At 39.4% G+C, this 17,997-nt stretch overlaps 1 protein-coding gene across 6 annotated transcripts in view; it reads left to right on the top strand.

The window, feature by feature from the left end:
• The window catches only part of SATB1 (SATB homeobox 1), a 93,896-nt gene extending 76,405 nt beyond the window's left edge, over positions 1-17,491 (top strand). For 3 of the 6 annotated variants that reach the window (XM_075083200.1, XM_075083199.1, XM_075083198.1), the window contains 3 exons: positions 12,322-12,525; positions 13,019-13,114; positions 15,777-17,491. In XM_075083200.1, the coding sequence (XP_074939301.1) occupies positions 12,322-12,525; positions 13,019-13,114; positions 15,777-16,259 (783 nt within the window). In that variant the 3' untranslated portion in view covers positions 16,260-17,491. The remainder of the gene's footprint in view (positions 1-12,321; positions 12,526-13,018; positions 13,115-15,776) is intronic. The other 3 variants (XM_075083202.1, XM_075083201.1, XM_075083203.1) reach the window with 2 other exon arrangements.
• Positions 17,492-17,997: the final 506 nt, after the last annotated feature.

Genomic DNA, 17,997 nt, shown 5'->3' with positions numbered 1-17,997 from the left:
ATTAAATTTCAACACTCAGTAAGGGTTTTTTTTTGAAACCATCGACTCTTTAGTAGATCACTGTTGGCTACTTTTCCTACACAGAGAAAAAATTAATGCCATTTTGATAGAAAGTTTTAATTATAAGGTTCTATAACAATTCTTACAGCAGGGGAAAAAATGTAGGTGTGCAGAATGTAACTGAGCAGGTTCCCCAAAAGCTGTTGCAGGTATTGTCAGGCGAGAGGAGTGGTGCAGCGCATCTGATAGAAATTCATCAAATCTAATCTGTAATAAGGCTTCCAGGGGAGGTTTAAAAAAAAAAAAAAGTAGCTTCAGTAGGAGATTGTTTTGTCCATTGCCAGCGATATGTGATGCAGTGGCAATATTGAAAGCGCAGGAGGGCAGGGAGCTAAGACCCAATGTTCAAAGTCAGTCAGAAGGTGAGCGGGATAGTTCTGAAAGCCACCGAAGGCGCAGTTTGTAGCAGAAAAATTGGCTACGTAGGTGGCCCCTCAGACTGCTGCAGAGAGGGTTAAAGACCCAGGCTTGTACCACTTGGCTGGCAGTTACTGACTGCATTACTGTTCCCCCAGAGCTGAGCTGGAGTAGGTCAGCGTAGGCGTGCCATCAGCGTCCCTTGCTGCACAGCAGTGCCACCCCGGTTGCTGGCTCCCCCAGGGTCCGTGCAGACCCCGAACAAAGGGGGAATCTTGTCTTGGAGGCGTTATGGCTGCAGATGTCTCAAAAATGAGCCTGGAGTAAGGTGAAGAGGAGGACAGGAAGGGCTCGTGTTGGAAGAGATAATGCTGAAATGAACCGTCAGGATTCTTGCAAGGGTCCGGAAATCCGGCTCTCGTTTCTTCACAAAACTATTTGAAAAATGTCATGCAGTTGGGAAGCACTGGATTGCCAAAAGAAAAAAAAGCACAGCACCCTCTCCCACCTCCTTTGAGTCTTTTATTTTTAGTTTTCCTTTCTTAGGTAGAGGTGTTTCAGTTCCTACACTCCAGATGCGTGAATCAGCTCTTCCCCAGGCAGCACCTGCTGTCTGCCTGACAAGAGGTGCTGTTTCTGGCAGGATGGATTTTCTTAATCTCCCTTCCTGCTTTCTGTATCCTCACCTTCTGTTTTGTTTTCCTCTTGCCACCTTCACTAATTCCTCTTGTTATAGCTCTCCTCTTAGCCCTTCATTGACTTTTCCCCACCCCATTCCTCTCCTGTATACACCCTCACCATCCACTCTCGCTCCATCTGCCCTTTTTTCCTGTCCTACTGCTGTCTCCTGCGTGCTGGAGCTGCGCCTAGGACATCCCACCCCAGGTGCATCCCCCCTCGTGCAGTCACCTTTGGGCTTTTGCTGGGTGGTGGGGAGCCAAGGGCTCATCGCCCCCGCTGCCAGCTTTGTGGGTAAAACATCGTTCCTTTCCCCATGTGGCAACACAGAGATATCTGGGAAAAGAGCCGTGTTCTTGATTTCTCAGGTTGCTCGTGCCTGCTGTGGGCAGATCACTGATTCAGGAGGCTTCTGAAGGTTTCAACGTCTTGATGCATTAACATGAAGAAACTAAAGCACCTTTAAAAAAAAATAAAAGGGAGAAAAGTCTGAGTGAGCTGTACGAGAGTTAATGATGTACGGAAATGAAAACAAAGCTGTAGTGCCAGAGCCGAGAGGGAGGCTGAGGAGGTAGCGAGCAGCCCTTGGTTCCTGGCAATGGGGGAAGCAGGGTACCAAGTAAACAGCGCAGAAAACAAAAGTGAGCTCAACCCGTAACTAAACAGGAAACGACAGGGTAAAATTCCTCCTGAAAAAATGAAAGCTGCTAAACACTTTACTGCAAAGAATAAAGGCATCTTATGCAAACACAGATATACAGTAACAGTCCGAGAAGCAGTTTGTTAAAGGAGCAACTGATTACAATTCAGGTGAAGGGCTGTTGGGCAAAGGAAGGAGTAAGAAATAATAGACAAGTGTTTTCTCCCTGAATGTTAAACTGGAAAATTCAAAACATACAAGACCTGAAAGAGTGTTACAGGATTTCTAGGTGCAAGGTGAGAAAGGAGACAATGTTTTGTTCCAGATAATTTTTAATTTCACCTTTCCTAATAATTTCTCATTGTGTCAATTTTTTTTTAATTTTCCACAAATTTAACCTCTAAGTCAAACTTCAAATTTTTGGTTGCAGATTACCCCAAACTGTTGGCCTATAATGGCTAGATTAGTGCAAGCACACAGCTAGCTAAGTGGGGAAAAATTCCAATTTGCAAATATTTATCTCATTCCAAATCTGCCAAATTTTATCTGAATCCGCGTTGTTATTCAGCAGTCAACTCCTTTTCATTCCTGTGCAGTGTCATGTTCCCTTACTTCAGGATGACATTTGAGAAACAAATGAAAATAGTTTTCAGGATCTTTGTGAAGTAAAGATGCTCAGACTGAGTGGTCCTTAGCAGAATTCCCTGAAGTTTTGGACCACAACTGAGCAAGATTTATACACCTATTAGTTACGTCTGTGGGTTTGCTTAGGTGACTAGGTATTTTGCCGAGCCTGGTGCTTAGCATCTCTAGTATATGCAGCATGCAAGAGAAAGCTCTACATATCTAGGAACTTTCCACTGTTTATATAAAAACAATTATTTTTTTTAAAAAGCTATGAAGGGTTTAAATGAGATTCTTTTTATCTTTGCTTTGGGGCAGCCATTTTGCTTCACCTCTAAGAAATCATTTGCTACTCATTGAATATGAGGAGAGAGCCTAACCAAAGGGATTGATCCTTTTCACTGGGGGAAAGGGGGCGGGATGGAGGGATCAGGGCAGGAAGAATTGTGCCCGCTCTATGCGGCACCTGATTTGAGGGCAGAAGCTGCTGCCTGGAAATACGTCTGGGGCTGGGGCTTATGTTCACTGGCACTTTTCTTGGCCAGTGAGGAAAAGCCTAACACTAAGCACTGCTCTCTCTAGAGGCTTTTTCCTTGTGGCTGTTCTTGTCCCCAGCCTGACAGCAAACTGCCTGGAAACACTCCTGTGTTGGCTCCCACCTTTGGCCAGCCAGGAGGGAGAAACCCGATCTGCCCAGTTTCCCTTTTGATCTGGCTTTCATGTCCTTTTGAGTCTATGGCCCAAGCAACCATGCTACAAGTTAGGGTATTTTAGCTTTCTAAGGGCTTCACTGCCTTTATTTTTCCATAGGTGAGATATATGCTTCTGGCTGCTCCCTTCTCATGTGCTGGAGGTTTGTGTCATTCACAAGTGTGGCTTTTAAAGACTTTTTTTTTAAACTGCATTGAGGTAATCGGAGTTATTAATTTTCTGACTGTTTCTGTGGTTAACAAAATCTGGAGGAAAGTTAGGGAAAAGTTTCTTTCCAATTTCCTTAAGACTCTCCTCACCCTGGGCATTATCAGAGCATTAAGAGCGTTCTTCACTGTGAAACTGAGAGCCACAGAAGCCAGCTGAACTGCAAGAGGCAAGTTAAAAGACATTTTCGTAGAATATTTAAATGTCTAATTCAAATCTATATGAAAACATTTAGTTAGGCCATAACATTGTGAAGGGATGTCTGAGAATAGATTTGAGCTGTGTATGTTTTGGAATGATGTCACTTGTTGGAACATCTTGTCAGATGAACTGAATTTACAGTGAAGTCCAAATATCTATGAGCCTGTGATTCCTTGGTGTGTGGTAGATCTTCCCCTGATCCAAAATGAATTCTGGAAAGAAAAAACATATGACAAGAAGCCACAGATTTAAATTACTCCCTCTGGGAAATTATGATCTTTTTAAGAAAAATAAATCAAACAATGTGATATACACACATATAAGTAATTACGGAAGTGCCACTTTGGCCCTATGGCCTTTTTACTGGAGGTCTTTCCCCCAAAGCAAATCTTAAATCTCTGTAAGCAACATAATAATAAACATTTGCTGTTCACTTGTAAATTGATAGTAGTAAAAAAGATTTTTAAAATTGCCAGGCTCTTTCTGTTAAAGACTCTTCTCAACTAAACTGCAGATATAGCTGCCATACAAAAATTGATTGCATGTTTAAGAATAAATAAATATGGGCTATTAAGGGTCGTGGTTGCATTTAGAGTTGTGTTTACTTTCAAGGGAAGCATCGGTATTGCAGTGAAATCAGTACTTCTCTCTACCTAAATAAAAGATAAAGGGCCATATATTACTAGTTGCCCTCTGTGAAACCCACTGACCCATTTTATATGCCTGTACTATAAAAAGTAATGTACCAGACTAAGACTGACTTATTTAATAATTAGCAGTTGCTTGTTCTTGTTTAGAGTTTTTTTGTTGTTGTTAAGTACATTTTCGTCACCTGTATCTCACAGTTATGCCAATTGAATCGTGTGTGTGAAAGAGGAAGGATCTGGACTAGAGGAAGGCAGAATAAAGCCTCACCCACTGGTTTTTTGCATCTATTACTTTTTTCCCTTCTTTTTACATATGAATGTAGTTGCATTTTATGTAAGATTTTCAAGGGCATGCATATTATGTTTTTCGTTAGGGCTTGTGCCTATATCATCGCTAGCCAATTGAAGATACATTTGAACAAAGGAAAGGAAAGGTGGAAGAGGCTGAGAGTAGGGAAACCAAGCTTGGGAGAAACCCTCATTTAGATTATTCAATTCCCTCTGTACTCAACTAAAAAGTAATGATAGTTATGTTTTCAGTCAGTTTTAGAGTTACGGGTTGGGTTTTTTTCTTTCTATGAGCTGGTAGTACGTCTCAAGTGCTTGTACACTGGGAACCACCACTTTTAATGCAGCCTCAGACCTTAATCTGACAAGTTTTTCAGTAGCACTAGCTCTTGCCACTCACTGTGGCTTGGGGAAGGAGGAGAGGTCTAATACGACAGAGGAGACTGTGGGAGAAGGGCCACAGCTCTCCAGGTCATGTTTCTGTACTTGTTTGCTGCTTGTCATTGGATTTTAGAGGTTGCTTTAGCGAGTGTCCTTCTGCTATTTATTTGTTTGGATGTCTACAATAACAGAAAGATTTATTTAATTTTTAAGTGCTGCAGCTAGAGAGGAGAAAGACAGAAAAAGAGCCATTAGGAATCCTTTTCCCCTAAAATATCACCAAAACATTGCAGTGAAATATTATCAGTACCACTGCTAGCTGTTTGGTCATTTGCTTTTCCACGACCCAGGGAAGAGGTGGAGGTAACATCCAGACAGAGGATGCAGCTGAATAATAGCTTGGATAAGAAATTTAAGGAAACGGCATAATCTGTTTCAGTATTCCTCGAAGGAAGTTTTTGCTGCTAGTGAAGTTTACCTTTCTTCTGAAAAGCCCTATGAGGTTGTGGGGTTTTCAGTTTGTTTGTTTTGCTAGATCTCATCTGTTATGATGGCAGATACAGATTTACTTCAAGTTCACATCTGGCTTCCCCATTCTAGTAATGAAAGCCAGTGAAATAGATAAACCAGAAATATGTGGAGATAAAGGACAGCTTCAGGTTTCAAACTTTCTCTGATTAAGGGCAATGCTCAAAGACCAAGCCTGAAACTTAAGGCTGATTAGCGTAAATAAAATACTAAGGCAACCATCTTTCTGGGGACATTTATTATCACTTTAGGCCACATCTTAAGAAGAGACATTCATATTCTGGTGTCTCTACTCTTCTTCTGGAACAGGCTGAAAAACAGCTTTTCCTTCTTAGATTAAAGATATACATTTGTATGAGAAAAAAAACAGGGAAATCCCAAACATTCACTACAGTTTCTAAATTACTTGAAGGTATGTGCCTTGCAGAAGTCAGTGCTTAAAATTAATTGAAAATACAAGCCAAACTGAAAAGATTTTCACTAACAAATGTGTTGGTCAGTATCAAAACCTACTAAGTCTGGTAGATTATTAGTTTTCCTAAAATTTTATTAAAATATCCCGTGGCCTTTCTTTTAATAGACTTCAGTTCTTCTCTGAAGCATTTAGGTCTATTCAGCTTTGCGCAGGAGATAACCACGACAATTTATGTATTGTAGGAAAGATAAACCTGCAGTCAGAATTCATTTTCCTGCAGTCAGGAAATTCCAGGAGAACATGTAAGGCAAAAAAGGACTGCTCTCGTCATCTAGGCTTGTTCCCATTTCTGAACCCACAGGTATTTCACCCAGAAAGGAGTAGGATTTAAGTAATCTCAGCCTGAAAATGAATTTTGAATTAAATGCTCCATTCTTAACTTTGGTGTGTGTTCCCTGCTGTATTTTTCTGGATAGTACACACGTAACACAAACAGCATTTCCCAGATAAATTAAAGCAGCATCCATTGTTACTTATTTGTCGTATTTGTTTGTGCTGAAATGGCATTTGTTTATTTTGCTTCTCGATGCCATATGCATAAGCTTACTGATTCAGAAGTCCCTGAATTTTCGATCCTGTTGAACACTGTGAGAAATCTCAGTTGAAGGGTTTAATGCATTTTCCAATCAATGTGTGGGGGAAATTTGGCCTTATCAGTTTAAATGCTGGAGATCCTTTCATTGCATTATGGAAGAATCTTCTCTAAGCAGAGATTATTCTTAAGAACTTCATAACATTTAAAGGTTAATATGTTAGGTAAAGAACAATATCTTAAGACAAACATTTTTATTACAGGACATGAAGGGATAGTTCTGATTAAATTACATGATTATTTGAATGGGAAAGAAGACAAAGTGCATCATTTCTTGCCCTCAACTTTAATGCCTTTAATCAAATAATGACCTTCTGGAAATAGTTAATTTTAAGCATTTGGAAAGATCAATACCACTTTGCCACCAAAAAATGGCCCAGATGATGAAATTTGATGTATTTAAAGTACCATTTCACCCTTTTAACCTAGTAAATAATTTAAAATGCTTTCAGTACTCCTTTGCTACCATTATGTATCTCGTTCAAAGTATTATGACTTTTCCAAAAGCAACCTTTCTGTGCAATGAGCAGCTTCCCAGTTTAATAGTAAAGACGAAGACTATGCACATATACTGCAGTGGTGACGTCGGACCTTTTTATTCTCTTCTATATGTGGATTCTGTTTTGCAAAGAAATGGAAATATCTATGATAAACACAGCCATTTGGAACAAAAATGAGATTTGTGAAGCGAGTGGGATGGCTTTTGAAGGGGAAAGAGTCAATATTTAAAGTTTAGTTCATGAGTTCTTTTCCTTTGTTTTGTCTATGAGCTTTTGTGTTAAAGGTGAAGGATTTGGGTTGCTCAGACAATTAAGAGCCCATTTTACCAAGTGTAATTTCATATCTGTGTTCTATAAACTGAAGTGCCTTCAGCATTGTAAATAAAAAAAAAATTGCCCTCTATTAGCATGTTTGTGGGCAGATTAAAAACAGTCTTCATTAGCATAAGTAACACTTACAGATTCTTTTAAAAGTAGAAAATTATTTGCTGAATGATAAATTGCTAGCTTTATAGTTAGTTGCTGAAAATGTGCTCATTCAAAATGCTTACTTTAGTTTAGTCTACAATACTCAATTTTTTGAGTTAGAAGTACTGTTTAATGGATTATGTACTTAGCCTTTGTTCACGGTAGATGCTGAAATGCAGTTCACACTTTCTGCTAAAATGCTTGTATCAAATGCCTCCCTATTTAGACTGATATCTTTTAACACCGTATATTTTTATTATACTGTATGCCCCAGAGAATGATACAAAATAATCTTAGATACGCTATACCAAAGAAAACCTGTTCATATCTTAGTATTGATACTCTAAAATGTTTTGCCTTCTTAGATTCAAATTACAGCTCTTTTAAAATATGTTGGAGTCTTTGTTAGTTATTCTGTAAGGAATATTCAGCATTTGGCAAATTATAATCCCTATAACAAATTCACCAAACCAGAGAGGTTAGTTGCTCCACCTTGAAACCCTTTCTTCCCAGACTAGATGTGTTTGTTGCTGATTTGGAAAGCCTTGCCCAGAAAACATCTTTCATGATTGTAATGCCACCCTCTTTGATCTAGTTAGGATTGGTATTTATACCTGAAGTGCAGATTTCAATTATCTTTATTTTTTTTCTTTTAATAAGAAAGGTACCAGACTGCAAGAATAGTTTGTTAGAAACTCTATGTGAATGAGCAGAAGATTTTATTTAAACACAGCACAGGTCAGACTGAATAAAATAGCATTGGGATACATGGATAAAACACATAGATGCTTTCTTTAAAATAAGCATGCTCATGGGTCTTGCAGAGTCTAATGTTTGGCAGTTATCCTCTTTGCGCTTTTCCTGCAATAGTTTGGCAGTTTGGCTTTCACAGGTTTTTTTCCTCTAATATCTTATGTTTCTTTACTAAATCCCTATCAGAAAACCAGACAGAAGACTCTTATTTATTTTAAATATCTTAGGTTTAGCATCTTTTTTTTTTTCACCATTTTCTTGCTTACTGTAGCAAGACCTTTGCAGATGGTACTTGGTTACTTGAAAGTGCATAACAGTATTTTCTTTGTAGCAGATGGATTTAAGACTTTTAGTTCCCAATAAATGTAGGTTTACAATACATAACTTTACAGGATTTGTGTTGTATATAACAGGTTTGAACATATTATCTCAGAATTCATCTGCATGGCATTTTCAGCTTATCCAGGGCCTATGCCAGTATTTTAAGTAATAGGGCGAGCATAGTGATTGATAGCAGCTAAAGGCGTGATTTTGAATAGAAACAAAGGTTTTAGAACAGAAGGTGTCAAATTAAACTTTGTCAGTTTGAAAAGTAGTAACATCCTGAAAGTTCTCCAAACATATTTACATGTGGCTAATGTTTATATTTTGCTTTGTACTCTCTTTATATTCAGTGTAATGTTGCCTGGCAAATTTACTGTTTTAAAATCAAGGTTGCTCCCAATGTCATTGCAGAGTTTTGGGGGGTTTGCCTCGCTGCATAGATGTATCGGCTTATTTATTTTAAGGCTGGTTCTTTTTAACCATATACTATATATGCTGTATAAACCAGTTGTGATCTAATCTGAGTTATAAATATTTCCTCATTATTCTGTGGTCCTTTCCACTTCCTGTAAGAATCTAAAGACATGAAAAAACCAGTGGTTCAAACCCTCCTTCAGAATAAATTGTTTGAACAAGACAGAAATTGCTCTAGACTTAAATGAGCGTAAGAGGCGAAAAATCATCCTTGTTAGGTTCACTTGTAAATTCAACTGCATAAACTACAGCAGTTCATACTTCTTTAGGTCAAATGGAAACAAAATTCACAGATTTTACATAACTTAAAATTCACCATTAGAAAAGTCCGTATGATTGCTTTTCCTAAAATTTACAAAAACATTTCATACATTCTCATTTAGCTGACTTTTATGAATGACCTTGATGTCAGATACAGAATCTGAACCTGAAACTAAATGAAATAATAACGGTTTTGTTTGTTTGCTTTGAACCAAAAGAAAGCATTTTGGTATAAAGTTTGTAGTCTAGTAACAAAGGTAAACCCCTATAGTGTCTGTAACTGCCCATTCACTATCTCTCCTGAGAATACTTCTGAGATCAACTTTCATAAATATTTCCAGAAATAGACGATAAAGACCATAACACTGTTTCTATCCTTGTAATTTTAGAAGAATTCAATTGGTTGTTTCCACGTTGTGCATCATATGTTTCATCAGAGCATGTCTACTTCTTCAAAAACACGAAGAACCCAGTGGAAAAGAGACATTTTGGTAGAGTAGCAGTGTATTCTGTGTACCATGTCAGAAGCACCTGATTTCAGTATCTCAAAATTGCCGCTTCCCTGAAAGACCAGCATAGACATGCTTCAGGTTACAATTCATCAAATCATTTTTAGATAAGGGTTTAAAGGTATTATCTCAGTGCAAAAATTGATAGAAAAATACTGGAAATATAATATTAGTTGCCAGTAATTAATAAAAACAAAGCCTGATCTAGTGAATACCGAAACAGAAAGGACAGTATGGGGAGAAGGAATTTCTTAGTTAACAAAAACTGTTGTGAAATATGTTTAATCTGCATAAAAGGTGATTGCTTAGGATACTTTTACTGTTGGACTTTTAAAAAGAGTTTCTACTTGTTTTTCTTCCAAAAAAATCTGTGATTCACATTGTCACCGGGCAAAATATGTGCAGCTTCTAAATGTGATGTGTAGTGCAATTTCTTTTCCAGTCTGTCTGAATACCTTAAAGACTGTCATGGAAGGGGACAAATTGTCCTGTTTCTTTTTTACTTTCACTGAACTGCTGTGATAGTCAGCAACGCTCTCTGTTTCACCACCATTAGAAAGAGGACCAACAGTTTCAATGTGAGGCAGTGCAGACTCCAGACAACCAAAGGACAATTTTTATGCTTTGGGGCAGGCTGGGTTTTGTTGGTTTTTTGGTTTTTTTAAATTAAAAATTTTATAACTGCATCTCAATCAAGAAATCCAGATTTACGTCTCTTCATCATCTTCTCCTCTCCATCCCCAATAACCTACCTGTGTTTCCTGATTGTACATCTTTTAACTTGCCACAGAAAATTAATATTGCTGTTGAACATAATCCAGCATGTATCCCAGTGGAAGCAAGGTGGGCAGAGAACCACAAGCAATGGGTTGATTTTGTTAGGGGCAGGGAGAGTTCATACATTAACCTGCTAATGCACCCCAGGGCGCCTTACGATGGGGAGGGAGAATTCACAGACCCTTGCTACTGTTTTAAAAACATGCCATACAATTCCAGCTGGGACAGGCTGTACGTTACGTGCTCTGTACGAAGGCGTTTGGCCCAGCTTCCTAAGCCCTGGGGCAATACCCGGCATCCACCGTTAGCATGTGGTCAGGGAATGGGGGTGCGCTCCATCCCCGGAGTGCAAGGGGGCCCTTCCGCTGCGGCCGCTCTCCTCCCTCTCCCCTTCCTCCCTAGCACATCTTGTGAGCACCCAGCGGATTTTGGCCCCATTTAAACTTTTGCTTTCTCAGCTCTGCTACCACCATCTCTCTAACATTTGTCATTTTGATTATTTCTATTTCTCGGGGGCATTTTCTCCTGTGTCATTTGTTCAGTTTTCCACTTAATATCCAAGAGAATATACTTCAAATTTTTATATACACCTCACTAAATATTTTCTTATACAATATGAATGCATTAAGATTATTTGTTTACTTTCACCTCTTCCTATCGTAGCAATATTTTTACACTGCATTTATTAACTGTTAGCTAAAGATATGAATGTCTTCAAGAAAACACATATCTATATTGTATCTATGTATCTATTGTATCTAGTAGTAAACTAGTCTGGATAAACCATTTTTCAACTACCAGTACATATAAAATGATCTAAAAGCTTCTGTACATTTATATTATTTGTTGATTCAATAAAATGTCACATTATCTTTCCTACAGCATTAAGAAATAAAATTGCATGGACCTAGTTTTGAAAACAGATCCTTGCAGCTAAAAGAAAGGAAGTATGTGTGTTTTATATGCATAATATTTTGTTTCTAAATTTTAATATGCAAAAAAATCGCTGCTGATGCACACTGTGCTAGCTAGAGCATTTGCACTCTTCTTTTAAAACTACCAGTGCACAATTAAGAAAAAAAAACCCTCAATTAAATTTTAAGAAGACCTAAGAAAACAATTGCTTGCCCCCCCAAGCCCTAATAGTGTATATGAAACTGAGACACTGGTTTTTTTCTGGGTCTATGAGAAAATTCCTGAAACAGATAGTCGTCTATCACTTGAAATAAGTTCACTTGCAGAGGCACCTCTACTTATAGCAGATAGGAAGAAGATATTACTTGGCTGTGTCTAGTCAAAGGATTCCTGTCTTTTGAAAGGACATTAGGGAGCTCCTCTACTGCTATGATTTACATTAGGCAGCCCTACAGTCAAGGCAGATATTTGAAGTATTTTCTTGTTTTGAGTAGTAGTACCAGGATTTTAAAAACTGCTCAGCAGGCAACCTACGGGCTCCTGAAACACGGTGTCAATGCTCTCGGATGGGTGTAGCCTTGCATAAAAGAAAATAGGCAGCAGAGAGAATATACTGGCGTCAGTGAAACCCCTGTCCTGCGGAGGGAAGCGTGTAAGCGATTCTGCTTCATCAACTGGTTTGTTTCTAAGCAAACAACCAACTGTGCCGCGGTGCGGGATGAAGGGGAAGGTGCTTTCCAAAATGCTCGTGGTTGGCGAGGGTCTGTGAAATAGTGCGGTAGCCTCTTGGTGTATCAGCGTATGCTTTAAGCCAGCCTTTACAGTGAAAGCCCTTTCTTACTGGGGGAGAGCCTGAGAGAATGCAGAGCCACTAAAGTACACGTTTTGCCCTCATTTTGCCCCTCATGAAGTGAGGAAAAAAACTAATGTTTTGCTGGTGTTATCTTCAAGGGGTGGCTCTGTGAGCTGTTACGTTGGAAAGAAGATCCCTCACCAGAGAACAGGACCCTCTGGGAGAATCTCTCCATGATCCGAAGGTTCCTCAGTCTTCCTCAGCCTGAACGCGATGCCATTTATGAACAAGAAAGCAATGCAGTTCATCACCATGGTGACAGGCCTTCCCACATTATCCATGTGCCAGCAGAACAGATTCAGGTTAGTTTACCTTGGCCAATCCCGCAGAGCGCTAAGTAAATAAAGCTTTAAACGGAGCAAAGGAAATTAGTGTTTCTTTCCTCCCGGCCAGGCTAAACGCAGGTCTCCCGGTACGCAATAAGAGCTCGCTGCCATCCACCACCAGAGTTCAAAGAAGAGCCTGCGACCACCCACAGTTTTTGTTTCAGTTCGGTGGTTTTTCGCAAACGTGTGCGGACGCGGTGGCACAGAGGCACCTGCGTGCCGGGCAGGGAGAGCCTGCGTGCTGACTAGACAGGCATCAGGACCGAAAGGCAGAGGCGTTTGGCACTGGTTGTTGAACGCCTCACCAGCAAAGCGGGAGCACCTTGTTGCGCTGCTGTTCAAAAGCTAAGCTCGAATCCTCAGCAGCGGCGGCTTGCCCTGGGTAGGAGTGAAGGGAAGGGGATTCCTCGTCCCACTTGAACCCCAGTCAAGGCTGGGATGAGTCAATGTTTGTTTGTTTTTCCTTCAGAGCCCCTCTCCCACCACCCTTGGGAAAGGAGAGCATAGAGGCGCTTTCTTACCAGGCCTGCTGACCGCTGGACCTTGGCTGGGTGCTGCTCCACAGGTGAGCTGGCACAAGGGCACCGTGTCAGGGAGAGAGAGGAGGGGATGCAGGACCCACGCCACAGCGCTTGGAAACGGCTGCCCTCTGCTCCAGGGCAGCCCCAGCGGTGCCCCTTCCTCCGGGGACTGCGCCCACCCTTTGCTCGCACAGGCACCACGAACCAGGAGCGTGGCTGGCTGTTTTGCTAAATGTTGTAGCCCAGGTCGTCACTGTGGACTGCTGTCTCTCTGAGCTGGGGACTCTCTAATCCCTTCTCGCGAAAGACCTGAGGTCAGCCTTTTAACTGCTCCCTCTTAAAGGGCAGGTATTATGTGCTTTCCCAGCCTCAGCTGAGACTCAGTGTATCATTTGTATTACCTATACGGAAAAATATTTACAAAGCTAGGAAGGATAGAGTTATCTCGCAGCCAGAAACAACATGAGTGTATATTAAAGATAAAGCAAACTGAATAAGACAATCCCTTAGGATATCAAGTACTAAAATAATTGTGAAAGCCTGGAAACTTGCTGTTTGATTTAGCAAAAAGAGAGAGAAAGATCTATATTAAGTAATAAAACAGCACTTGTTTGAAAATGTACATTGTTTTTAATAAAATTGCTTCTTAAGGGGATAAAAGGAGAAGCTTATGCACAGTATAAACATTCAACCACTATGCCACTTACTTAGATTTTCTTGCCTTGTTGATAAAAGTTGTGTGTTTGATCTTGCAAATATTATTCACATAAGCAGTTGCATTGTAATCTCTTAATATGACTTGTAAGAGTAAGGATTGGGAGATTGGGCCTGAGTTTTGTCTCTGCTCTTCTACATGGCAGTTGTTGTAGATGCATAAATATGTAGCTAAGACACAAGTTTTCAAACTGTATATACAAAGCCTCCAGTCTTGTAAGAATTTAACGTGCTGGGAGTAGTCTTGAATCTCTTTGGGACTGAAGCCTTGAATGGGACTGCTCACAGACCATAAAACATGAAAGGATGTGAATAGGGATGAAGCGAGAGCCCTAATTCCTCTAGCATTTGTGTCAGATCTTACAAGAAGAAGATCACTTAAAGCAGTGGCTTCTAAACCAGGTGTTGAGACCTATGCGAAGTCTCCACAACCACGAGTGGCACTGCGAAGTGGGCAGAATTATAATTCCTCCAGTATTTATACCATTCGTACAGTATTTTGTGCTTCTTAGGGTCTGCAAGTGAGCTGCGACTGGAAGCTTGGAAACCACTACCGACACACAGAACATTGTCGAGGGGAGACTCACAAAGGGAAATGAAATGTAGTGATAGCAACTGCTTGTTTTGCTGCTGGTGTTTTTTAATAATAACTGGTGGTTTGTACCATATGACAAGAAATTTGCTGATCCAAAATATCTTACTAACCAGTGCTTCCTGTGCTGTGAAGCAAAAGAATTGTCAACAAAAACAGTAGCTGATAAATTTACTTTTGATTTTAAACATGATCTTATAATGTACTGTACTCCAGCGGTGGATGAGAAAAACATTTCTGTCCCTGGGGCTCAGTGCCTCACCTTTTAAGAATGCTTCTGAATCCATGCTTGCAAAACTTCATTTTAAGCTCTTGTTAATTATTTACATCATGATTTGCTTTATCTTATTCTTCTGATGTGCATACTCGCTCATTTTTATTGCCTGAGTTTTTGGAATGCAGCATGTTCCCTTCTAATAATAATAGTGCAACTTATTTAGAGCTTTGCATCTTAGTGCTTTATAAATATTAACTAAATAATCCACAGCACAAACACAGAAGCAGGTAAATATGTTTGTTCCCTGTTCATACGTCGGGATACTTGAACACAGGGAAGACAGACCCTCTCCGAAACCACAGGCAAGAGAGGTCAGGGCCAGAAGGGGAAATACAGATTTCCTACCTCCAGATCTCTTTGTCCTTGCCGAGGCTGGGTTTGGCAGCGTGACGTTAGGCGCTTCCAGCTAACGCATTCTGTCGTAATGTTTGCAACTCTGACGAGACTTCAGTGCATGCTAAGGTCAGCTCAGTAGTGGGATATTTCCACACTTAACTAAAATGCTCTCCATCTCCCTGATCCCCCCCGCCCACCCCAGTCCCTTAGTCTAGCTATTGCTAGAGATTTGCAGCCCTTGTTTTTGGGCAGCAGCTGCTGCTGCTGGCAGAGCTCCTGCGCGTTTGCCCTCATCTGGCACTTTTCTCACTTTGCCCTTGCTACAGTTCTGGCTAAGCTGGTCAAGTTAATCCTATACTATGTCACCTACTTAGCATTTTGTCTTGTCTGCACTTGACTCATGGAGCATGTTCATTAGAATTTGTCAGCTAAACCGCACCGACGTCTTGTCATCGGCGCTTTCAGTCAGACAAAGCCAGTGTTTTCCCTCCACCTCTCTGTCCATATCCCACTGTCCCTTTATCCCTCGTCTCTGCTCACACACGTACAGACACATGTGAGATATGCAGAGAATTACTAACTCATATTTTAATTCTGGTTCAGCAATAATGGGCCTTTTTTTCTTTCTTTCTTTCTTTCTTTCTTTTTTGTTTTCCTTTTTGTCATTTAAACTTACTAAGCCTTTGTTTATAGCTTTGCAATTTCCCCCACGGATTTTCTTGGTAACACAAAATATGAGCAAGAATACACATACCAAAAAAAAAATATGCTGTGCTTTGTCTTGCAGCAGCAGCAGCAACAACAGCAACAGCAACAACAACAGCAGCAACAGCAACCAGGTCCCAGACTACCCCCAAGGCAACCGACAGTAGCATCACCAGCTGAATCTGAGGATGAAAATCGTCAGAAACCCCGACCGCGAACAAAGATTTCTGTTGAAGCCCTAGGGATCCTACAGAGTTTCATACAAGACGTAGGCCTGTATCCAGATGAAGAAGCAATCCAGACTCTCTCCGCTCAGCTTGACCTGCCCAAGTACACCATTATCAAGTTCTTTCAGAACCAGCGATATTATCTCAAGCACCATGGGAAGCTGAAGGACAATTCTGGTTTGGAGGTGGATGTTGCAGAGTACAAAGAAGAGGAGTTGCTCAAGGATTTAGAAGACAGCGTCCAAGACAAAAATGCAAACACACTTTTTTCAGTTAAACTAGAAGAAGAGTTATCGGTAGAAGGGAACACAGAGATTAATGCTGAATTGAAAGACTGATCTAAAAGTATTATTTTCTTTCAACAGTGCCACTGGTATTTACTAATGAAATGAAAATTCCATCTTGCGTTCTGTCAAAAACCTTTATTATTCATTGTTTGGCCAATGAATCTTCCAAAACTTGCACAAAAGTTGAAAAAAGGATAATGCAGACTGCACTAGATGTTTTACTCTGTTTTACAAACTGCTTCGCAGCAACAGATGAAGCGTTGAGGATTGTTTGATATTAATTTGTGTTCACTGGATACACTGTGAGTGTACCCAATAAGCATGATACCAGTGATTTTGATTCTGGAGCCTTCAGACAAGCATTACAACTTTTGTGATTTACTGTTTTTTGTTTCTGTTTTGTTCTCGTTTTTTAATTATTACTGTAGCACTCCACACTTGATCTTTGGAAACTCACGTTTATTTAAAAAAAAAAAATAAAAAAGAGTTTGTTACTCTTGTTCTATTGTATGTTACAAAAGAACTATAGACTGTGGAATGCAGTTTAAAGATAACATATGCCAACAAATGCCTTGTATTATATGGCACTGCCGTAATTCAGATTTGTTTTCTTTTGGAAATAAAGGTCACTGTATTTTTTTTTCCATTCTCATTGTTACATGGTTTTAAAGAAAATGAAAAGAAAATGTGAAACACAATTTAGTCCTCATTATTTATTTGTAGATCCTGCAGCATCATGTTGTAATTAATTTTTTTGGAAGTTTCCGTTAAATGTAATATTGCTTCTCTTGTTATCATACTGATTTTTTTTCTATTTATAAATGTATTTTGATGGGCAGTAAAACAAAGTGTCTTAAAAGTTTTAAATAGAGAAAATGTGCTTTACACAGTTGCCTATAAAAAGTGCTCTATGTTATCCAAGCAATTCATACTATAAGCTTCACTCTTATTGTTGTATGCAATTTTTACTATCATGCAAATAAGCTTAGGTAAATAAAACTAATAGATCACCTTAGAAACTTATGCAATTAATGTGAAAATAATTGATGTTTGCAATGTGTCTTCCTTTGGTTTACAATCAATTTTAAAGCTACAGCTGTATAAATTTTCTGTATAAAGGTGTATTTCTTTTTTATGAGTTTATTGCTATGAAAACACCAGTTATTTTGTTACAGCTGGCTGTTTTTATAAGTGTATCACAATTTTCTTTATGCAGAAATGTTCTGACTAGGAGTGGTTATTGACTGTAACTACACAATTAAAATTGTTTGTATGGTATGATATCGCAGGGTTTGTCTGCGTGTGTGTATATCTGGGAGGAATAACTTGTTCTTAGTGCACATTGTACCTTCTTGCCACCTCTTTGAAGATGACATTGCAATTGTTCTCCTTTAAAATCACATGCAGATTTTTTTAATGACCTTAAAATTTGAATTTAGATAACATACTTCAGAAAGAAGCACAGTTTGGTTATGAAAATCATAACCTGTCTTTTCTTGGTTTAAAAACTTGCCTGCCCAACAGAGATAGCAGGATATTATTGAGTCAAAAGGCTATCAGGCATAAACATATTTACAGTTCCTGGCAGTAATGCACTTATAATGGATACAGCTGGTTTTATTTTACACTAGAATTATGCTAACACTATTCCTTGCACTAATGTATAAACGTTAAAAAAAAAAAACACATTAATAGGGGCAAAGTAAATAGCAAAGATGAGCTTTGCACATAGCAGTCCCCTTGTAAGCAAGATTATTTTTAATGATCGCTGATAAGGTTCTTGATAAAG

This window comes from Phalacrocorax aristotelis, chromosome 2 (assembly GCF_949628215.1).
Source record: "Phalacrocorax aristotelis chromosome 2, bGulAri2.1, whole genome shotgun sequence".
In the NCBI taxonomy this organism is placed as follows: Eukaryota; Metazoa; Chordata; class Aves; order Suliformes; family Phalacrocoracidae; genus Phalacrocorax; species Phalacrocorax aristotelis.
This window is presented reverse-complemented; position numbering and strand designations above follow the sequence as displayed.